The sequence below is a fragment of the Macaca fascicularis genome, chromosome 1, assembly GCF_037993035.2.
Source record: "Macaca fascicularis isolate 582-1 chromosome 1, T2T-MFA8v1.1".
Lineage (NCBI taxonomy): Eukaryota > Metazoa > Chordata > Mammalia > Primates > Cercopithecidae > Macaca > Macaca fascicularis.
In genome coordinates this window covers 213,770,116-213,794,132 of record NC_088375.1, presented here as the reverse complement: position 1 = coordinate 213,794,132, position 24,017 = coordinate 213,770,116, and the positions used below count along the sequence as shown (strand labels likewise).

The 24,017-nt window shown below is 49.9% G+C and overlaps 1 protein-coding gene across 6 annotated transcripts in view; it reads right to left on the bottom strand.

The window, feature by feature from the left end:
• Window positions 1-24,017, bottom strand: part of ECE1 (endothelin converting enzyme 1) — a 133,578-nt gene that overhangs the window by 51,037 nt on the left and 58,524 nt on the right. For 5 of the 6 annotated variants that reach the window (XM_045378906.2, XM_065528373.1, XM_065528379.1 and 2 more), the window contains 2 exons: window positions 14,188-14,329; window positions 7,808-8,020 (listed from right to left, as the gene is read on the bottom strand). In XM_045378906.2, coding sequence (XP_045234841.1) covers window positions 7,808-8,020; window positions 14,188-14,329 — 355 coding nt within the window. The remainder of the gene's footprint in view (window positions 1-7,807; window positions 8,021-14,187; window positions 14,330-24,017) is intronic. The other variant, XM_065528381.1, reaches the window with a different exon arrangement.

Sequence of the window (24,017 nt, the reverse complement as noted above, 5' to 3'; positions counted from 1 at the left end):
ATGCCTGGCACACAGAAAGTGTCTGACGCATATAATCGGTGAGTGAGTAAAGGAATGAATGACAGAGAAAGATAGCACTACAGCCTGCAGGAGTGGCTGGGTTTCAAAGTGAAATGAGTGGCTCATGCCTGTAATCCTAGTACTTTGGGAGGCCAAGGTGGGCGGATCACTTGAGGTCAGGAGTTTGAGACCAACCTGGCCAACATGGTGAAACCCTGTCTCTACTGAAAGTACAAAAATTATCCGGGCGTGGTGGCGGGTGCTTGTAATCCCAGCTACTTGGCAGGCTGAGGCACAAGAATCGCTTGAACCCAGATGGCAGAGGTTGCAGCGAGCTGAGATCGTGCCACTGTACTCCAGCCTGGGTGACAGATCGAGACTTGGCCTCGAAACAAACAAACGAACAAAACAAAACAAAACCAAAAAAAAACAAAAAACAAAAAACAAAGTGAAATCAGGCACAGACCTTTTTCTGAATAAGACAAAGGTCTCCAGGACTGTGCCAACCCTCCATAGCCCCTCGTTCAGGCCCCCAACCCTGCCTCTCACGGGGTGCTCTTGTCTTGGTATCTTTTTTCAGACTAGCCCCAGGCTGGCCCCGTCCCCTTTCGGGGCTGTCACTCTGAGTTCAACAAGACTGGGGCTTGATGCTCTCTGGTCTCCTTTAAAACACCCCTTGCTCATTACTTCCCAGAAGATTTCATGGAGGCAAAGAAGCAGCCAACCCCCAACAGTGTGGCTCCTGGCACGTGCTGGGGACACATTTTGGAGATGGTGGCACTTCCGTGGCCCCAGTGGTATGAAGACCTTTTGGCAGCCTAGGGCCAGACAACAGAGCTCCACAATGCCTAGGTACTTCCTTCCAGGGACCCTGAGTTCCAGAAGCTTCCTCAGTTCCTACCCCAAAGTCCCAGAGAGGAAGACAGAGCACCATTTCATCGGCTGCTTCTTCCTCTGGGAGTTTTCATTGGAACGCCCTCTCCACATCACTCCTCAGGGAGGAAACGAATGCCCAGGCAGGCAGAGCCGTGGGCTATGATAGGGTGTCTGGGAATCCCCCACATGCTGCGGGAATAGGGGTGTCTGGGAATCGTGCGGCCTCCCTTGATGCAGTGGGACCATCTGGCCAGGAGCTATGGGGCCCTGACTCCACACCAGGGCAGGACCAGTGTTTGTTTTGGATAAAACCAGAACCCGTTCAGTCACAGGCCTCAGGAGCCCCATCCTGTGCTGGGGGGAAGGGGTGCTGATAAATGAGACGCCTTGCTCTGCAAAACAAAAAGAATTCCACCACCACCACCGCTCACAGCGTCTACAGCAGACCCTGTGCTGCTGTCACAACCTCACCCTGGGCCCCTGAGGGAGATATCACCATCCCATTTCAGAGACAAGGAAAATGAGGCCCAGGTGGGTGAAGAAACTGGCCTATCAAGGCAGAGCTAGTGGGTAGCCTTCCTGAGAAAGTGAACTGCTTCCTCTGTAGATGGGCATAGGCTGTGTGTGCATCTTGTCCCGACGATTTCCACAGTGGCTGTTATCACACTCCATTTACAAGTAAGAGGTTGGGTAACTCGTCCAAGGTCGCAAAAGTGGCTGCAGTCAGGACTGGAGCCTAAGCCTTTTCCGCTTCCCTGTCCTTTCCTGCAGGTTGGCTCAGAAAACCAGAGGTGAACCTGAAGCAGCCCAGCTGCCCCTAAGAAGCCCTGGACACTCCCTCCCATCCTCACATTGTTGAGTCAATGCCATAATTTGAATGTGTCCCCTCCAAAATTCAAGTTGAAACTTAATCCTTGAGGAGCAATTTTAAGAGGTGAGGCCTTTAGGAAGTGATGAGGCCCTGAGAGCTCTGCCCTATGAATAGATTAGTGTCTTATAAAAGGGCTTGAGGGGGCCAGTTCCCCCCTCTTCAGTCCCTTATGCCATGTGAAGACACAGTTCATGGTGCCATCTTGGAAGCAGAGAGCAACCCTTAACAGAGACACTGAACGAGCCTGTGCCTTGATCTTGGACTTCACAGCATCCAGAACAGTGAGAAGTAAATTTCTGTTGTTTATAAATTATCCAGTGTATTAGTCTGTTTTCACGCTGCTGATACAGACATACCCAAGACTGGGCAATTTACAAAATAAAGAGCTTTAATGGACTTACACTTCCACGTGGCTGGGGAGGCCTCACCATCATGGTGGAAGGCAAGGAGGAGCAAGTCACGTCTTAGATGGATGGCAACAGGCAGAGACAGAGGTTGTGCAGGGGAATTCCGTTTTTAAAACCATCAGATCTTGTGAGACTTATTCACTATCACAAGAACAGCATGGGAAAGAGCCTCCCCCATGAGTCAATGACTTCCCACTGGGTTCTTGCCACAAAATGTGGGAATTGAGGGAGCTACAATTCAGGATGAGATTTGGGTGGGGACACAGCCAAACCATATCATCCAGTCTGTGGTATTTTGTTACAATAGCACAAACAGACTAAGAATCAATCAATCCACATAAGCATTCCCTAAACAGGAAAGCAGCACCCACTCCTGTAGACACCATACTGGATAGAAAGCACTCATGATGCAGATCCTGTCCATAGATGGCTCCCTTCCAATATGCACAGGAAGATCAAACTCAATTAGACAGCAGGTATTGGGAAAACATGTCAAAATAAAAATACAAGAGATGTCACAGGGTGACATCATTAACTGCCACATCACCGACATGGACACATGTAATGCTATTGGAATACTGTGTGTGTATCTCCCAGGGAGACCAGAAGGCAGACTGCTAGTTTTTTCTTTATGGAATCTGTGTTGCTTGAATTGTCACAATGAGCATGCATTGATTTTTTTTGTATGCATTCATCTTACAGTATAAAATACAGTAAAGCAAACACGACAGGTGCACACAGTGTAATTGTAGCTCAAGCCTAGAAAGGCCGTTTGGTAGCCACAGAAGACAATGGGGGCAGCAGGTTTGAGAAAAGTCTTGGAGGCTTTGGAGGGGGTGGTGTAGGCACTGTAGCTGGTGGAATAATCCGAGCCACAAGCACAGTTGGAAAGCCCAAGGCAGAGCCAAGTCTAAGGGCTGAAGGGGCTGGCTGTTTCCATCCTCTGATGAGGTGAGGCCTCCACTCTCATTTCCCCAAAACCTAGGAGGACAGCCCATGCTGGCCACTTTGGGGAGCGGCAGAGTGAAGTGCGACGCATCTGTGTGTCCTGCAGCTGAGGTCACCATCCCCAGCTGGCAGACTGCCAGGTCATGCCAAGGTGGCACCTGGCCTAGTTCGGCCCACCTGCTACAGATCTGCCTGGATTGCCTCTGAGGCAGCTAGCATGAATTCACCTGGCAGAGAAATGCATGGCTTGCCCAAGGTCACACAAGCAGATGGTAACAGCTATCCTGCCGGACCGGCTGACACAATCCACACTGGCACTCTAAATGTCCCTTCTCCCCTCTCTGCCTAGAGGGAAGCCCTCCCCTCAGCAGGTCGGAGTGGCCTGGGCACCTCCGGCTTGTTCCCATGCCCATCAGCTCTGGCTTCTTTCCGAGGCCTGCTGGCTGACCCCTTTGTCTTGGAGAGGCTGAACCCAGCCTGGCCTTAAGCCCAAGAATGCACTGGCCCACACTCCTGCATTTTTTTGCCACCCACTCACCTGCCATCTGCCTTTTCAGGAGTTTCCATGTATCAAAATCCCCAGGTATCAAGCCCAAAGTTGAGGGGCCGTTTCCAGACTAGTTCCGAGGAGTGAGCCTTTGGGGAGGGGACCCCAGGTTATGCCTTCTGGGGAAGCCCCTAGTCAATATGACATGGGGGTGACCCCAGCTCCTGTGTTCATTGGACCTGGGCTGGGGCTTGGCTGGCCTGGGCTGAGAGCTCAGTGAAGCAGCCTCTGGGGAAAGGAGGCAGGCAAACCACACTTCTTGGCTGCTCTCCCCGCCAGCAGTGCCGACCCAGGGCCTCTCCCCGCTGAATCTGACAGTGGAGTGAGTACAGAAAGAATACAAGCTTTGAGGCCCCACAAGTCTGGGTCTAATCCCAGCCTCACCATTTCCTAGGAAATACATTTCCTTCATATTCATGAGTCTCATCTGTAAAATGGGCAAATATAGCCTACTCCATGAGTTTACTATGAGAGTTCAATGAAACAATACAAGTGAGATACTCAGTGTGTCACAGCTTCCTGATAACACAGCTTCCTGCACCTCCTTCCTGATAACTGGGTCTACACACCAGTGCTTCTCTAATAAATAAGTTATAATGACTCTGTTCTTTGCCCATCCCATTAACCCTTAGAGCATCCCTACTAATGATCTGAGTTTCAGTTAGTTCCCACTTTATAGGTGATGAGCCAAGGACCTAAAAATCTGGGTGACCTCTCTGCAGTCATACAGCTTGTTTGTAAGAAGTCTTGGTTGGAACTCATCTAACACCACCAAGGAGGGCAGCTGTGCTTTGCTGAGCACCTACTAGGTGCCAGGCTAGTATTCCAGTGTATTCCGGTGCTGAGCACTTTGAATCATCCCAGGCAAGTCAACACTCACAGTAAATGCACGTGTGAGGAGGCAACATTATCCCGATCGCACAGATAATCAAACCAAGTGGGAGGGAAGCCAGGCCACTTGTCCAAGGCCACACGGGTGATAAGCAGCTAGCACACCAGGGCTGCTTGACTTCAAAACTCTGCGGTCTGGCCTCCTGGTATCACTGGACCCTGGACTCGGGGTCAGGGTTGAACGTATGATTCTGGGTTGTTCCATGGCCCATTTGATGCAGCTCCCCACCCACGGCTTAATCCTCAGGAATGGTGGGGATGGACTCAATCTTGGCCCAGACCTAAGGTTCTCCCAGTGAGAACCAGCCCCAGAACCAGTCAGATCAGAACCCCTAAGATGCACAAGAGCCCGTTCTGGGCCTCACTGGGAAGCTAGAGGGCCTGACCGCTGTCCTGCCCCATCCCCTCTAAATGCTAAATGCTCCCCAGAGAATGAGCCCCTCACCATTTTGGACTGGTGGTATGTCCTTGACAAAGTCACTTAACTTCTGGGAGCCTCAGTTTCTACATCTACAAAATGGGAACAACAATTCTGAAGTCTGGGGTTGTGAGGATTAAGGAGGCAGTGGCTGTAAAGAGCCTGGAACAGTGCACAGCACACGGCGGACATCCGTGTCTCTCCTTCCTTCAGGCCCTCAGGCTCTGCGCTCCCTGCAGGTTCTTGCAGGCACTGCGGAAAGGGAGCTATGTCTGTCCCTTGTACCTGAAGGAGGTGGTGTGGGACAGGGGAAAGGGCACACAAGGCATCAGACAGGTCTCAGCTCTGCCACTCACTAGCCTATCATGAGGACCTCTCCAGATCTCGCTTTCCTCATCTACCAATGGAGTGAACACCACCTTCCCAGATTCCACTCTGCAAGATCAAATGGGATGGCATCTCTGTAACCAGTCAAATGCTGTGCAAAGGTCAAGGATGAATAATAACAGTTACATCAATACAAACAGCAGCCACCACGACATGCCAGGCCTCGGCGTGGTTTAAATACATTTAAATGTATTTCCCATTTAATTTTCAAAATTCAGAGGAGGCATGGTTCCCACTGTACTAATGAGAAAACAAGCCAGGGAGGTGATGTAATTGACCCAAGACCTCATAGTAAGTGGCAGAGTCCGGATTTGAACCCAGGTCCTGGTGACTCTGAAGCAGAGGAACTGACCCACCTTGTTATACTACCTGGACTAGGGGCCCTGCCAAGCCCCCTGCTGTGATGTTAGGCACTGGACAAGGGACGTCCTTGAGTTCCAGTCTTGTAATGACAGACATATTTGCCTTTTTTTTTTTTTTTTTGAGACGGAGTCTCGCTCTGTCTCCGGGGCTGGAGTTGCAGTGGCCGGATCTCAGCTCACTGCAAGCTCCGCCTCCCGGGTTCACGCCATTCTCCTGCCTCAGCCTCCTGAGTAGCTGGGACTACAGGCGCTGCCACCTCGCCCGGCTAGTTTTTTGTATTTTTTAGTAGAGACGGGGTTTCACCATGTTCACCAGGTTGGTCTCGATCTCCTGACCTCATGATCCACCCGTCTCGGCCTCCCAAAGTGCTGGGATTACAGGCTTGAGCCACCGCGCCCGGCCCATATTTGCCTTTTAAACATCTGGTTCTAAAATGAAAAGTTACATCCCCTTTCGAAGGCACTTTGGTGGCATAAAGCAGGCAGGGGGACATCTCAGGCTGGCGCTTTGCTGCTTCAGACACACTGAGCTTCAACCCCAGATCCATACGCACCACCCTGCTCATCCTCGGGGAGTTAGGTGGGAGGTGGCTGCTGCTGCTGCTGCCTGGGGAGCTGCGGGAGGCCAGGAGAAAGGGTGCGTGTGTTTTACCTACTGCAGCTCTGCCCTGTGGGGCTAGGGCAGGAAAGAAAGAAAAGGTCTCCTTCACCCGGTTTGCCTACTTTCCTTGTAATCTAAAAGACTCAGTTACCTTAAATTGATAAATGTCCATTTAGAATTATTTCCTGTCTCTTAAGATTTCTGTCCCTTTAAGAAGATCTGTCCCCTTTTGGGTATCTTCTATTGCACCTATCTACCTTTGAATAGCTTAAAGATTTTTAAAACAGTAAGTATTTGTGTGATCCAGGTTCTCTTGTTGATGGCTAAATTGACTGGCTTTTCAGAATCCAGCCTCTCCCAGCATTTAGGGTCCCAGGACGGAGCAGGGGACAGCAGAAGAGGGAGACAGCCATGGTCCCAGCTGTGGAGGGGTTCAGGTGAGCAGCTTTGTGATACAGCACGGCTGTCGTGATTTCACACCAGAGGAGGAGCCCAGTGGGCAGCCGGGAATTCAACAAACATTAACTAAGGATACAGCTGCAAACAAGGCAACGTGGAGCTCTAATCTGAGGATAAAACCATCAACTCGGGGTGAACTAGAGGTGCCCAAGGCCTAGTGAAGTGCAAAGAGAACTTTGACCAGATGGCTTACCATGCAAGCCCGATCACTATGAGGCTAAGGATGATTCCCGCCTACACTGAATAACTAACTCTCTGATGAGCTGTTGTTAGAACTTTCATTGGATCACAACCTTAGAATCTGATCTAGTGTGTTCAGTCCCGATCCCTTTTGCTCACAACTTTCAAAACTCGCAGTCAATACTAGTCAAAAGCTATGACAAGCTTGAAGCCACAAAAGTAACGAACACAGCCACCAGTTCTTGTGTACACCCTACGTGCCACACACACCATGCTAATGCTTCACACATGAGAGCTCTAGTTCTCAAAACTCTGTAGCTTGGATCTTACTAGTCTCATTTTACAGATGAAGAAACTGAGGTTCAGAGATACATGACTTAGGATCATACAATGAATGAGAGCAGATATTCTAACCCAGATTCACCTACTCCCAAGTCTATGGTCTTCCATTCTGCCAGGCGCCTCTTTTCTTATTTTTTAGACAGAATCTCACTCTGTTGCCCAGGTTGGAGTGCAGTGGCGTGGTCTCGGCTCACTGCAACCTCTGCCTCCCAGTTTCAAGCAATTCTTCTGCCTCAGCCTCCCAAGTACTACAGGCGCACGCCACCATACCTAGCTAATTTTTGTATTTTTAGTAGAGACAGGGTTTTGCCATGTTGGCCAGGCTGGTCTGGAACTCCAGGTCTCAAGTGATCCACCCACCCCGGCCTCTCGAAGTGCTGGGATTATAGGTGTGAGCCACCGCACACGGCCCATTCTGCCAAGCTCCTCCTTTAAGCAGGTGTGGTTGGGAAGCCGGCTGGACCAGCTGACAGCTCCCTGCTGTGGCCCATTCATTGGTCTCCATGCTAGATGCTTACCGAGGAGGTGCTTGATGATCGCCTGGTTGTGTTCCCAGAGGTTGCTGAAGGTCCCCCAGCGTGAGTGGCCATCAGGGACCGGGTTGGCTTTGATCCAGCCCCCACAGGCATAGCTGAAGAAGTCATGGCAGGGGTCCACTGTGGGGTCCATGGAGCTCAAGATGGAGCTGGTCACTGAGACACAAGCTTCGCTCAGGCACACAGAAGGAGATCCTGCAAGGGGTCAAGGACAAGAGGCCAGTGAAGAGCAAGCAGAGAAGAAGCACGGAGGGCAGAGAAGAAGCAGGGAAGGCAGAGAAGGCGGCTTGGGGCCCAGTGGTCACATGTCCCACCCCAGCCCTGACCACACAGATTTGGAACTGAACGGTCACTTGAGCCCTACAGAGAAATGATTTCCGCCCATTTAAAATTTGCTGGCTTATAACACAAGACTTCTATTCAGCTGTCTAAAATCCTTCTTACGGCTAAAAGGTACCCAGAACCCAGGTGTTTCTCTTAATCAACCTTTTCCTCCATAAATATTCATTGACTCTTTATTATTCCTTGATGCTCAACAAATTTATTCATTCATGCATGCATTCATTTATTCAGCAAGCTAATGACTATCTTCCAGGTTCTTTGCTGTGTCTAGAGTGCATGTGTGTGCGTGTGTGCGTTCTCCTGCATGAAAGTGTGCGCCCATGCCCGTGTGTGTGTGTGTAGGGTACTGGGGTACTGGGCATAAAAAGGCAGAGTCCTTTAATCCAAGAGCTAACAATTCAGTTGGGGATATACACATAAATCAAAAGGGAACAGTAGGAGAAACGTCTGTCCTCCTTTCTGCAAAAATAAACTGAACATTTACTATGTGCCAAAAGGGTGATGTAGACAGTATGGATGACAGGACATAAGCAGGAGGAAAGCCTATTAGGAATAGAAGGAGGAAACAGGAAAAATCACTCCTGCGTACAAGCAGGAGAGTGCATACAAGTAGGAAAGTGCGTGACTTCAAGGAATCCTCAAAAACCCAAAAGCTAAACAACCCTGAGAGACTGGTTTGCCAGAGGCAAGAGGAAAGGGCCAGAGCCCAACCTCAATGTTGGCGGCTGAGGTCTCCCAAAGGACCCAAAGCCTGGGTGGCCTGCGCAGAGGCCTGGCCTGAGGCAGCAACACAAAGCTGACTGTGCAGGACCGAGAATCACAGGCCCGGTCCCATCATCCATCCACCCAGGCTGTGCTGATGACCAAAGGGACTTTACTGAATGTGGCCATGCACTGGGCACTTTGCACACACTCAGGATCTCATTTAACTCATTACAAGCCACCAGCTGCAGGCATCGTCTCCCTGGTTAAAGATGAGGAAACTGAGGGAGTGAATGGAACAAGGTTGCCCAGCTATGCGGGAGGGAGGAGAGCTGAGAGCTGGGCCCAGGCCTGTCTCAGTCCAGCCATGCCAAGGCTGTGTTTTTCTGCTTTCCTTCCCCACCTCTTTGCCAGTCACACCAGGGGCTGGTGCAGCCTGACTGCTGAGATCTGTTTCCCCACCACAGAGGGAGGCAGTAAGGCAGGGTGGGCTTTGGAGGCCACCAGACCTGGGTTCAAATCCAGCTTTCTACTTTTGCCAGTGAGGCTTTGGGCAAGTGACCTCATCTCTCCATGCCTCAGTTTCTCTATCTAAAAGTTAGGAAGAAATGCAGGACCAATTTCACAGATTTCACAGTGATGATGGCCATGGCTGGGCACGGGGTTTCAGCTTCCTCAAGTCTCAGGGTCTGAAGTTTCAGGCCAGTCTTTAGAGAGCAGCAAAGAACGCACGGGCTAGTAGGGGCAGTGTTCAACTCACTCAGGAACGTAAGGCCAGTGGGCAGAGGTTCACTTGTGGGCTTATCAACATCTGATGACAAACACAAAGTCCTTCAGATGGGTGGCTGACAAAGGGCTCAGAGCAGCCACACAACAGCAGGAAAATCAGGGTGATTTGACTTTGAGATAATCACACAACAATTAAAAATTATTGTTCACAGTTGAGAGGTGTGTCATAAAAAAATTATGGAGCCATTACGCACGAAAACAGAGAAAGGAAATGGTGGGGGTGATAGTGCCATTTTAAGTATCTTTAAATCAAATCATCTTAATCACAGTTGAATGCTCCACTTCAAACTCCAAGGAAGCACCAAAATCTTTATGGGGCAGGGAGAGAATTTCTATGTAGGTTGAAAGAGCCTGCTGAGTATTACGATATAACTCCACACTTAGAGAAGGAAAAGAATACCTATTGTTTTCATACATCAAACCACAGGAAGGAAAATTTTACAATATCTTGGCTGGTGGAGATGCCCAGGAGACGGCTGAGAGTGAGCCTAATGCGGGAAGACGCATCAGCATCTGTGTGAATGTGTCTGCGTGCGTGAGAGAGAGAGACCGATTAATTAACTGATTAAGGTTTTTGCTGTTATCATATGGGGACTTGGGTTTAAAAACAAAACAAGAAACTAGTCCCAGAAGTCAGTCTCAGAGACTGGGCTCCGTGGCTCATGCCTGTAATCCCAGCACTTTGGGAGGCTGAGGCGGGCGGATTACCTGAGGTCAGGAGTTCGAGACCAGCCTGGCCAACGTGGTGAAACCCCATCACCACTAAAAATACAAAAATTAGTCAGGCATGATGGTGGGCACCTGTAATCCCAGCTACTTGGGAGGCTGAGGCAGGAGAATCTTTTGAACCCGGGAGGCGGAGGTTGCAGTGAGTCGAGACTGTGCCACTGCACTCCAGCCTGGGTGACAAGAAAGAGACTCTGTCTCAAAAAAAAAGCAGTCTTAAAAGAGGTTTGAGTTCTTCACTAAGTGTCTATTTTGTTGGACACTGGGCTAGGGACCAAGGAGGTGCTTAAGGAGGAATGGCTTGATTATTCAACTATTCAATGGTTTGCAGAAAGTTCATGAAATATTCCTGGCCCAGGAGGTGCTTCATGCATTTTGATGACTTGACCCCCTTCTCTCTCTGGGTCCCTCAGCGGCCTGGGTGCCTGCTGTGCTACTGTGCTATATGTCATGGCCATCTCCTTGTCCACCTGTCCTACTAGAATGTGAACTTCAGGGCAGGCCAGTATCCTACGTGTTTTTATATTTCCATTGCCTAGCATTGTATTTGGCAACTAGCAGCCGTTTAATACGTGCTTTTTTTTTTTTTTCTTTTGAGACAGAGTTTTTGATCTGTCGCCCAGGCTGTAATGCAGTGGCACAATCTTGACTCACTGCAACCTCTGCCTCCTGGGCTCAAGCAATTCTCTTGCCTCAGCCTCCTGAGTAGCTGGGATTACAAGCGTCCACCACCACGCCTGGCTAATTTTTTGTATTTTTAGTAGACACAAGGTTTCACCACATTGGCCAGGCTGGTCTTGAACTCTTGACGTCAGTTGATCCACCCGCCTCGGCCTCCCAAAGGGCTAGGATTATAGGAGTGAGCCACTGTGCCTGGCCTCAATATGTGTTTTTGAATGAATAACCAAATGAATGAAAGGCCTTATTCAGCACTTGTTCACCACCTGCAGAGGCAGCAAACGTCTTTCCTTTGGGACACGCATGATCAATTGAGAAGGCAGAAACAGATCTTAGATTTAATTTACAGACATTCATCTGGACAGAGCCTGGCCTCAAAACTGTGTAGAATGCTTTCTTAAAAATATGTTCTTGGAGCCGGGCGCGGTGGCTCACTTCGTCTAAAAAAAAACAAAAACAAAAACAAAACAAACAAAAAAATAATATATATATATATATGTTCTTGGAGAATGTATTGTTTGTTTTGTTGCCTCTGTTTGCAAAGCACCAATGTTTCTGGAAAGGAAGCATAGCAGGAAGGTAAGTAAAAAATGTAAATATGTGCTCAGACATTCCCAGAGGCTGGCCTTCAGAATCATCAGAAGATTTGTTTTTTGTTTTTTTTTTTTTTTTTTGAGACAGACTCTTGCTCTGTCGCCCAGGCTGGAGTGCAGTGGTGCCATCCTGGCTCACTGCAACCTCCACCTCCCAGGTTCAAGCGATTCTCCTGCCTCAGCCTCTCGAGTAGCTGGGACTACAGGCGTGCACCAACGACAGCCACCAGAGCAGCTGGACTACAGGTGTGCGCCGACATGCCTGGTTAAGTTTTGTATTTTTTAGTAGAGGCGGGATTTCACCATGTTGGTCATGCTTGGCGAACATCTTGACCTCAGGTGATCCGTCCACCTTGGCCTCCCAAAGTGCTGGGATTACAGGCGTGAGAGCCACTGTGCCTGGACAGATTTGCTTTGACTGGCTTGGTGTTTGCTCAGATGTGGCCAGCACCAGCACCTGGGTAATGAGGTTACTGTTAATATCTGCGGTGGCCACTGCTTTCCCAGGTGGCTCAAGGGTCACCTGATCCTCTGCCCAGCTCCATTCCAGGGGAAGAATGTTCCTCTCCCAGGTCCAGGCTGGAGAAAACCCTTCTGAGATCCAGAGAGGGACACAACAGAGGCAGAAGCAGGATTCCTCCCAAAGGACCCCACTGGGCAGTAACAACAGAAATGTTTTGGGTCTGATCATCAGGAGCTGGGCCGTGGGGACTCCCTCCTGGTTTCTGGCAAAGACATATCTTGGGAGCTCCGAGGGGCAGTCTCAGGGCAACACTGGCTGCCGGAGTCTGGCCAGCTCCCGCTGCTCCAAGCCAAGAGCTGTGCAGACGCGCTGGCCAGGGGCCACACTGACCAGCAGGGGGTTCTGAACTAGAGTGGATTCAGGATGAAACAACATGGCAGTGGCAGGAGATGATGACGAGCTTGTGTCCTGTGAGTAGAGGAGACACGCACACACACAAACATGCACCAGGACAGAATCACACAATATACACACACTCAGCAGAGAAAGGCTGTTCTCAGCTTGATCTTCCTTCTTACCCTTTTGTTCATTCAAACATTAATTTATTCATTTTACTATCTGCACACCTGTGGCATAGGCACTATGCTAAACACATCGGGCTAAAGGCCTGAAAGCTAGTCATTAGTTAGTCACACATGCATTAAGCACCTGCTGAGCCAGGCACATTTCGTAAAACACCATAAACCATTAGACAGTCAGTTAACTAATCAAGCAATTATTTCTTAAGTACAACCTATGTTTGTGGAGTGAATGGATACCTTTGTGCCTAACCCAGGAGGGATGGAAGAACGCTCAGATGAAGTCCCTGCTCTTTTCTAGGCCCCGAGTCCCCTCCCCACCCCGGTGCAGCGTGGCCACCCTCGCAGGCCAGCAACTTCACAGACGGAAGGCTCCACACAGCCTGGAGTGGACGTTCCCAGATCCCGAGAAAGCTCATAGTTTCTCTCATGGGGTGAGAGACTGAGTCAGTGGGTGGGATGCTGAGCAGAGCCCCCAGAGGCTGCTCAACCAGGTGAACCATCTGCCATCAGAAGAATAAATGTTGGGGCAACAGGGGACTGAGAGGTCCTGGCATTGGCTAATTCCCCATCCTTATTTCTAACTTGGATCCACCCTTTCCCACTTCGTAAGTGTTTACTGAGCATTAACTCTGTGTGAGGCACCTGGCAGAGGGGCCCAATTGTATCACCATTCAAAATGGGACAGACAAAAGCACCGACCAAGGAACACGACAGGCAGCTGGATCCCGGAAGGGTAGCTCTCCTGGGGGTGCTAATGTGCTCTGGAGCATACTTGGATTACAAAGGGAGGTGGAGCCTGGGCTTGAGCCCAGTAGCCTATGGGTGAATTCCAACCTCCGCATTCAAGGGCCCCACTCGATCCCCCATTAGCCACGTAACCTTGGGCAAGTCACTCCATCTGAGTGCCTCAGTTTCCTAATATGGAAAAGGGGCCAAAAGTAACCACACCTCACAGGGCTGCCCTGAGGAGGAAATGAGATTGCATCTGAAGCGAGTGGGGTATTTGGGGTATTTGGTCGGAGGAAAGAATTTAGTAAACAGAGGGCATTATTGTTATTTTATTGGAACTAGAGATAGCAGACAATGTCAGCCTATGTGTGTAATTACCCCACATCCTAGCAACAACACGAGGCACCAGCTATGTGACATATGTTATCTCTAGTCCGCAGAGCTATCCCCCAACTGGGCACTGTTTTCCCATTTAAATTAGAGAAGACACAGGCTGAGAGAGTAAGAGGTTTGTCCAAGGTCACACAGCCAGTAAGTTGCTGGGACAGGATGTGGACTCAAGTGCGAGATCTCTATACCACCCACGCTGCCCACTTCCCAGGTCTTGGTCCATCTCAGCACCCAGATCCCCCTGGGCCTGGCTCCCTCCTTGGCCTTAGAGGCCTGCCCCGGCTTAAGCCGGGAAGCCCCCCTTCCCCAAGCTGACAGAGCCAGGGACAGGAGTGAGTCGAGCCCACCATGCAACACGGAGGCACCTACTTGTCTGGTACTGGATGCCCAGCGCTGCCAGGCAGGCCACCAGTCCTGCCGCCAGAAGTGCCACCAGTACCACCAGCCGCTTCTCCACCTGGGTCCGCGCAGCCCAGCACCTCTGGCCACTCCGGGGGCTGTGGAAGTTCACCTGTAGGGAAGGAGGCAGGAGGGGCGGGGAAGACGTGAGCCCCAGGTCCCGCTTCCCTTGGAGGAAGGGGCTCTGCTGCAGGCCCAGGCCCTGGGGAGGCATCAGGGCTGCCTCCTGTCTCAGGGGTGGTCTGGTTCCCACAGATTCAACCCTAATCCAAGAAAGGAACAGCCACCCTGCTCAGCTGCTCAGATCTGCTCCCAAACATCAGAGAGTCAAGCAGCTCGGCCCCGACAGGCTTGTTTTTTTGTGTCACTTGATACGAGTGGAAGGAAAAAACTACAGCTTTTCCCTGTTTCTCCAGTAAGGAGTTCAAAAAGAACAGGATGTTTGGACTTGCAGGCATCCAGTGAGTACCCAGCTGGGCTCTCTGCAGAACCCCCACATCAGCGGGTCAGGGACAAGGGTGACACGGCCACGGCTCACACTTCAGAAGCACAGACCTCCTTAGCTCATTAAACCCTCATAATCCCACGCTAAAACACATGAGCCACCTTGTTACTTTTCTTTTTACAAGGAAACTGAGGTCCACAGAGGTCAGACCCTGGCTTCTCACCACCCAGCTGAATGGGGACAGCTGGGATTGGAACCCAAAGCTGTTGATGCCTGACCCCACCAGTGGATCAGAGGTGGGTCCTGGGAGATGTTGGCAGAGATGCAAGGAGAAATAGCTCCATTCAGGTCCTGAAAGGGAGGAAAAATCCCTCCAGCCTAACAGTCTAGCTAAACAGGAAGGGAGGCACAATGAGAGGAAGTGCAGGGTGTGGCAGGGCCCTCCCTGCCCGAGGAGGGACACACCAGCCAGCAGCGATGGGAGCCGTCACCCCAGACCTCTCACACCCAAGGCAGCTTGGGGCTCCCCTCTGTTCCAAGAGGTGCTTCCTGCAAAACCCATGGCCACAGGACAGGAAGGGTCTCCTGAAGGTGGGGTGACATGTGTTCAGTGACACTGTGTCATGTGCTAACAGCTGAGCACCAACTCAGGGCCATGTTGGAAATACACAGCCCAGCAGGGAGGCAGATAAAGAAACAGACTGGGGCTGGCAGGTGTTCAATCAGGGAGGGCTTCCTGGAAGGGGAGATGTCTGGCCTGGGTCGGTGAGAATAAGTAGGAACTGGCCAGATAAGAGGGGATGGAAGTGGAGAGGAGAGGAGGGCCTAGATGCTAAGGGGCACAGAAAGCCAAGTTAAGAGCCTGGACTTCCTCTTGAGGACTGGAATGACATGATTAGACTTGCCCTTTGGGAAGGGCAGGATGGAGGGAGCAAGGCTTTCCAGGAAGAGGGAGAGCTGTCAGGGAAGATGAGGAGACTGAGACTCTGACCTGCAAGTGCCCCACCAATAGCCTGAGGGGTGCCCCTGGTGCCCGGTCAGAGTCCTGAGGGAGTCCCACCCTGGCACTCGGGGATCTGAAGTGGGTCACTTGAGGGAAGGGTACTGAGAAGCCACGTGGCCATGGTTAGGTATTTACTGGGCAGGAAACGACTGGGATTTGCTGCACCAGAGACGGAGGAACACAAGCACTTTCTGTGGAAAAAAAAATTGGGTTCCAAAACTGAGAAAAGGGGCCAGGCGTGGGGGCTCACGCCTGTAGTCCCAACACTTTGGGAGGCTGAGGTGGGAGGATCACCTGAGGTCAGGAGTTCAAGACCAGCCTGGCCAACATAGTGAAACCCCATCTCTACTAAAAAACACAAAAATTAGCTGGGTGTGGTGGCGGGCGCCTGTAGTCCCAGCTACTCGGGAGGCTGAGGCAGGAGAATCGTTTGAGCCTGGGAGGTGGAGGTTGCAGTGAGCTGATACTGTGCCACTGCACTCCAGCCTGGGCGACACAGCCAGATTCCATCTCGGAAACAAAACAAAACAAAACTGAGCAAAGGATCTTGGGGCTTAGAGACGCTTCAGTGGAGGCTCAGGAGGCTGAGACACTGAAGCAGCTGGGTCAGTTAGTGGGAAGGATGCCGCCTGCTCAAATCCTTCAAGAATCTCTTCTAAAATAGTGAGCAACGGAAGTTTCAGACCATGCTACATTCATGAATGAAAAGTTCAGGCTGTAAGGGCCTGGCGCAGAGACAGACAGCCTGGTGTGATGCTAACATGTACACTGTACTCAGAAGTTTATCAAGTGCTTTTTCAGAGTAATCAGTTATCACACACACTTTACCTTGGTCACTGGTATTCAGAAGGGCCCCAAGGACTTGAAGCATGCACTGCCTTGTCTAGGGACACTGACGTATGTGTCCTGTTGCCCCTGAGTTTGTTTCATCCTTCCTCCTTTAGGCCTCTCATGCCCCCATTATCACGGCTCAGCTCACAGGGCACAAGGAGGCCGTGAGACTGTTTTTGTTTTGTTTTGTTTTGTTTTTTGAGACGGAATCTCCGTCTGTCAACCAGGCTGGAGTGCAATGGCACAATCTCGGCTCACTGAAACCTCTGCTTCAAGCGATTCTCCTGCCTCAGCCTCCTGAGTAGCTAAGATTACAGGCGTGTGCAACCACGCCTGGCTAATTTTTGTATTTTTAATAGAGATTGGATTTCACCATGTTGGTCAGGCTGATCTCGAACTTCTGACCTCGTGATCCGCCTGCCTCAGCCTCCCAAAGTGGTGGGATTACAGGTGTGAGCCACCACGCCTGGATGAGACCTTGGTTTAAGAGGTACCCATCAGCCAGGCTTAGTGGTTCATGCCTATAATCCCAACACTTTGGGAGGCTGAGGCAGGAGGATGGCTTAAGCCCAGGAGTTCAAGACCAGCCTGGACAACACAGTCAGACCCCATCTCTAAGAAATGAAAACAATTAAATTAAATTAGTAGGCGTGGTGGCACACACCTGTAGTCCCAGCTACTTGGGAAGCTGAGGCGGGAGGATTGCTTGAGCCTGGAAGGTTGAGGCTGCAGTGAGCCATGATTGTGCCTCTGCACTCCAGCCCGGGCAACAGAGCAAGACCCTATCTCAAAAAAGAAAAAAAAAAAAAAGAGGCCAGGCGCAGTGGCTCACGACTGTAATCCCAGCACCTTGGGAGGGTGAGGTGGGTGGATCACCTGAGGTTGGGAGTTTGAGATCAGCCTGGCCAACATGGTGAAACCGCGTCTCTACTAAAAATATTAAAATTAGCTGGGCATGGTGGCACACGCCTGTAATCCCAGCTACTGGGGAGGCTGAGGTGGGAGAATTGCTTGAAACTGGGACCTGGAAGCTGCAGTGAGCAGAGATCACGCCACTGCACTCCAACCTGCATGACAGAGCGAGACCCTGTCTTGAAAACAAAAAAAAAACAGAAAGAAAAGAAAAGCCAGCACCCTATGCCTGGTGCTGGCTCCAGGGAGCCAAAGGACACAGCCACTAGGCTTGGGACGCAGGGAAACCTCACCTTATCTGGACAGGAGATAGCTAGGAGCAAGAAGCAAAGTCATCTGTGGAGAGAAGGGAAAGAAGCAAGCAACAGAACGGGGAAGATGAAAGAAAGAGGGAGAGGAAAGGAAAAAAAGAATAATGGCAGCAAATAAACACTTGAGGGCTAAATGCCTGGGATCATATTAATTCGATTTTGATGGTGCAATTCTATCTTCATAACATTCTTCTTTTTTTTTCTTTTTTGAGACAGAGTCTTGCTCTGTCGCCCAGGCTGGAGTATAGTGGCGCCATCTCAGCTCACCACAACCGTGGCCTCCCGGGTTCAAGAGATTCTCCTGCCTCAGCCTCCCAAGTAGCTGGGACTACAGGGACGTGCCACCATGCCTGGCTAATTTTTTGTATTTTTAGTGGAGATGGGTTTTCACCGTGTTAGCCAGGGTGGTCTCAATCAATCTCCTGACCTCGTGATTTGCCCGCCTCAGCCTCCCAAAATGCTGGGATTACAGGCGTGAGCCACAATGCTTGGCCCATAACATTCCTTTTTTAAATTTTTTTTTTTTTTGAGACAGAGTCTCACTGTGTCACCCAGGCTGGAGTGCAGTGGGGAGGTCTCTGTTCATTGGAACCTCTGTCTCCCGGATTCAAACAATTCTTCTGCCTCAGCCTCCCAAGTAGCTGGGATTACAGATGTGCGCCACCACGCCCAGCTAATTTTTGTCTTTTTAGTAGAGACAGTTTCACCATGTTGGCCAGGCTGGTCTCAAACTCCTGACCTCAGGTGATCTGCCCACCTCAGTTTCCCAAAGTGCTGGGATTACAGGCATGAGCCACTGCACCGGGCCTATCTTCACAACATTTCTAAGAATAGGTATTAGCGTTAGCGCCAGAAGAAACACAGGAAGTTGGGGCATGAAGGCAAAGAGAGAGGAGAGAGAACAGGGAGGCAACTCACGTCTCCAGGACTGGCAGCTGCAGGCCTACCAGGACGTGCTACCCTCCTGTAGGGGCAGGAGGTGGAGCTGGCCTTCACTGTTTGATGAAAAGTGCTAAATCAAAACAAATGGTGTTCACTGCAAAATTAAATTAAAATTAAGCCAGAATTGAATTAAAAATTCATAGTTTCAGGCAAGAATAGTAAGCAGACTTTGAAAATGGGGTTTTTAACCTTTGTCTTGCTCTTTGCTTGACTTGTGCTATAGGCTATGGGCCTCATGGTTTCTGGATGAGCCTTGTCTCTGAAGGCAGAAGGAATCCAGATGCCTCTTCCTGGGGCGGGAGAAGTCACCTAGAGGTACTGGACCAGGATCAGGAGGCCTCTCCAGGGCAGGTTGGCCAATTCCTGGGTGCAATGGAAAGGGCTGGGCCGTGAGTCAGGGCATCGATCTGCTTCCAATGGCTGCTGGCCTCGGCTGAGTCTCTTTTCTTTGCATCCCTGTTACACCTGCCCAGCCTCCTTCATGGGACTGTGGAGGGGATCTGTGAGATGAGGCCACAGCATGGGGAGATGTGAGTGGTTTCTCAGTTTTCTTTTGGAAATGAGGTCCTGTCAATCATGGTAGAACTGGCCTGAGCAGCTTGGAGGGTAGGAGGATTGGTGGCGGGCAGCCCGGTCCCTCTCAGGGGAGGGTACTGTGAAGTGGCCATCCGCTGAGAGGCAGCGCTGACGCCTGGAAGACGCAGAACTGCTGTAGATGCTCAGCTTACTGGTGGGCTTAATTTCCTATTTATTGTCGTGGGAAACAGAAAGAGAATGAGAGGGAGGTGGTGCCCTCAAAACAGAGAGGTGGAGAACAAGACAAAGAAATGAGAGAGCCAGAGAAACAGAGAGAGTGAGAGAGCTAGAGTAAGGGAAATAGAGCAGCGCTATCCAGCCAGGAGTTCCCAGGGTTTCCACAGCCAAGGGAACAAAGCCCTAATCCGGGACACATATTTGGTTACAGAAGTGAGTGCTTGGCTCACCTAGGCTTACAGCAAGAACAAGTTCTGCAGGTGAGGTCGGGGCCCACTGCCTGGGGCCCAGGAGACAAGCCAGGAGCAGAGAGGGTGGGGAGCCAGGCGAAGCCAGGTTTTCCGAGTCAGGTCGGGAGGGAAGGCAGAACCCAGCAACCTGGGCTGCAGGAAGCAGCAATGGGAGTGGTTTGGCCAAGGGTCTAGCAGGGATCCCACCCGTCTGCAGCCCAGAAGCCCAGCCACCCGGGAGCGCTGGCAGGGGCACCAGGCTCGGCTCCCTGGAGTAAATAAGCCTTTGAGAGCAAGTCGACTGTGACAGCCCAGCCCGCGAGGAACCCTGCCTCCGGAAGCGCCGCAAAGTCAGTTTGGGGAAGTTTCTTCCAGTAAAGTTTCCATGAGGTGGCCTTCTGGCTGAGGCACTGGGGTCAGTCCAGAGCAAAACTCATGTCCTGTGTCCTCTTGTCTCCGCCTGAGCCCTGTCTGCCACCCCACCCAGATGCCTGACTTTAAATGACTGGTAACAGCTTAAAGTACGACCTGCTGCAGGTAGGGGAGGGCACTCCTCACATCTTAGCAAGAATCAAAGGCTGATTAAGTACTTTCTAGCTTTCCTTGCCTCCTAGAAGGAATACCCAGCTCCCCACAGCATGGGAGAAAGACGGTAACCCTGAGAAGTCAAATATCGCACTGCGTGTTGCTGGGCAGTCTCATGAGGAGAGTGGATGAGGTTCCAGGTATGACTTCTCAGACTCTAGAACCTCAAGGCTTTAACAGGCAAACAGAGTTGAGAACTCCAGGTAAACAGACATGTCTTTTTAAAACATTGAGTGGGCCTGTCCCTGAAATGACCCTCGAAAGACAGCTTTGGCCAAGCATGATGGCTCACATCTGTAATCCCAGCACTTTGGGAGGCCAAGGTGAGAGGATCGCTTGAGCCCTGGAATTCAAGCCTGCAGTAAGCCATGCACTCAAGCCCGGACGAGAGAGCAAACAAAGTAAGAAACTGGCTCTACAAAATACATATAAAATTAGGGGCTGGGGGCCAGGCAAAGTGGCTCATGCCTATAATCCCAGCATTTTGGGAGGCCAAGGCAGGTGGATCACCTGAGGTTGGGAGTTTGAGGCCAGGCTGGCCAACATGGTAAAACTCTGTCTCTACTAAAAACACAAAAATTAGCCAGGCATGGTGGTGTGCACCTGTAATCCCAGCTACTAGGGAGGCTGAGGTGGGAGAATTGCTTGAACCCAGGAGGTGGAGGTTGCAGTGAGCTGAGATTGCACCACTGCACTCAGGTTTGGGCAACAATGCAAGACTCTGTCTCAAAAAAAAAAAAAAAAAGAAAGAAAGAAGAGGGAAGAAGAAGAAAGAAGGAGAAAGAAGGCAAAGGGGAGGGGAGGGGAGCCCTGTGCAAGGTGGGAAAAAAATGAGAAAACCATAACTAAGAATTTAAGATCTCACCTTTCCTTTTTTCTTAACAACAAAAAAAGACCGTTAGAAGTAATTGAATGAATTTCAAAGGTTTTGGTAGACATGGCCATCTGCTCCTCAGTTCAGGCTGCAGGTGTAACTTCAGCTATTTCCCTTTCTGCCACCGAAATGGTGTATGTTCAGGTGTGGGAAGATCAGGCAGCTGGCTTTGGCAGAGCAGAGGCTTCAGAGAGAAAGCTAACATATTTAGATGTATATTATTATATCATGTCACCCATAGTGAGTTTCTATAATAATCCTCATAATAACCAAATCCTTTTTCTAAGCATTATCCAAAATGCTTTCCCTCATACTGTCCCATTTGAGCCTTTACAACAGCTCCAAGAGGTGGGTAATAATATTAACCCCATTTTACAAAGGAAGCTGAGGAAGTGAGTTGCTTTCAGGTCTCACAGCCCAGAAGAGCCAGAGCTGGGCTCTAAGTTAGAGCTAACTGCCTCTGAATTCTGTGCTTGGTCCACAGTGACTCACTTTAGTAGACTGCAAGTAATTTGTGCCTAAAATATGGGATAAAGAAAAAGAAAAGGTTAGACACGGTGGCTGTAATCCCAGTCCTTTGGGAGGCTGAGGCAGGAGGATCACTTGAGGCTAGGAGTTCGAGACCAGCCTGGGCAACATGGCAAAACCCCATCTCTACTAAAAATACAAAAATTAGCCAGGCATGGTGGCATGTGCCTGTAGTTCCAGCTATTTGGGAGGCTGAGGTAAGAGAATCACAGGTCAAGGCTGCAGTGAGCCCAGATTGCGCCACTGCACTCTAGCCTGGGCAGCAGAGTGAGACCTTGTCTCAAAAAAAAAAAAAAAAAAAAAAAAAAAAGAAAGAAAAAGAAAAATGCTTTCATGTGAGGTATAGGTAGAATTTTGCTCTGGTTAAATTCAACACTGGCCAGCAGGTCCAATAATAATAAATAAATGTGGCAAGTAATAAAGTAACGAATGTGGCAAGTTTGGCTGAAAAACGGAAGTTTCCATTTATTAGTTATTGGTGTTGATCACCTGGGACTTCCTAAGACTAACGGACTTCAAAATCTTGAAAAACCAAATAGCTTATTTTTTAGCTGTCCATCAAGAGAAGGATTTGGGGTGAAGGATCTATTTTTAAAAGTCTAAAATTGAGAGCACAGGCTAGACGTGGTGGTTCATGCCTATAATCCCAGCACTTTGGAAGGCCGAGGTAGGCAGATCACCTGAGGGCAGGAGTTCGAGACCAGCCTGGCCAACATGGCAAAGCCTCATCTCTACTGAAAATACAAATATTAGCCGAGCATGGTGGCGTGCGCCTGTAATCCCAGCTACTCCAGAGGCTGAGGCAGGAGAATCGCTTGAACCTGGGAGGCGGAGGTTGCAGTGAGCTGAGATCGCGCCACTGCACTCCAGCCTCTACAACAGAGAGAGATTCTGCCTCAAAATAAACAAATAAATATAAATAAAGTCGAGGAAGAAGTTGTGTTGCTAGCAACCGGCCCAAAGGAAATAATCTGAAAAGCTAAAAAATGGGTCACCCATAGAGTGACAGCAATGGAGCCTAAGGGTCCAACTACAGTGGAGTGAATAAGTATAGTTTTATATGTTGGTACCATGAGGTGTTACGATTTTTAATGGCAGCATGTTTCGGGAGTTTCTGACAATGTAGAAGATGCTTATGAAGTGGCACTGAATGAAAAATGAGGGATATAACACTGTATATTTAGAGTGAGTTCAACTATGTTTAAAAATATATACATACAAGTGTGAAAAACTAGAAACCGTTATCTCCAAGTGGCAGGATTACTGCTCCGTTTTTAATTCCTTTTTATACTTGACTATCTTTTTTTCTCCCCCCAGTGAGCATATAAAGCTTTTACACTGCGGGGGAAAAAAAAAAAAACAATGATTGAAAACATTAAATTAATAGAATACTCTGCCTCATAAATGGAGATGAATGGGTTCTTGACTCAGAAAAGCAAGCACTAGCTAATTTATGTTCACTTTGGGGAAGTTGTGGCGGCGCCACGCAAGCCAAGCTGGGTACCCACAAAAATGTCCCAAATCCTTGGGTAACCTCTTTGCCTTTTCCTACAAGGAAAGTGGAAAATGTATCCATTTAGGGACACCGACACTAACTCCAACCACAGACAACAGCGATGCGACCCCAGGAACGTCTCTAACCTCTCTCTCTACCTCACCTTTATCATCAATAACGTGGGCATAAAACAATAATCCTAGCAGGCCCTGTATAATATGCATGACATCTACTTTCCCTAACATCCATTTCACAGTGAGGCATCACCACTGAAAGAGATTAAGCCACTTGCCCAAGGTCATGAGTGGAGTACGAATTCAAACCTGGGTCACTGGCTTCAGAGACGGGGCTCCCCCTGCTTGGCCGGGGGCCCTCCCCAGACAAATGTGCTATTTCATCTTAAAAAGGCTATACCCCAAACAGGCTGCTGTGAGCATAACAGCAACACGGCATATTACTTTGCTGAATTCTGAAATGCTTTCGTGTTGATATATTTAGACCCTTCTGTGGAAGATGAGACTGAAAAACACTGCTGATTAGATTCTGTTTTGATTTGTGAAGGGAAAAGCACCTGCCCCAGAAATCTAATTTCCTGCTGGCTTCAGCCTTTTATGAAGAGTCCACTGGGAAGGGGTTTGAGACAGACGGGGTTTGATGTGTCACTCCCGGATTTTTAGCTCTGTGACCGAAGGCCAGTGGTTGCCCCTCTCAGAGCCTCAGTTTCCACATCTGTAAGTGGGGACAGTAATCCCTACAGCTCTCAGGGGTGTTCCTGAAGGTTAAGCATGGGTACCACATCCCAGTGGGTATAGCACTTGGGACCGTGAGTTTGGGTCCCCTGGGCCTGACTCCTGGAGGAACTCCATCAATGGTGTCTCCCTGCACTGGGAG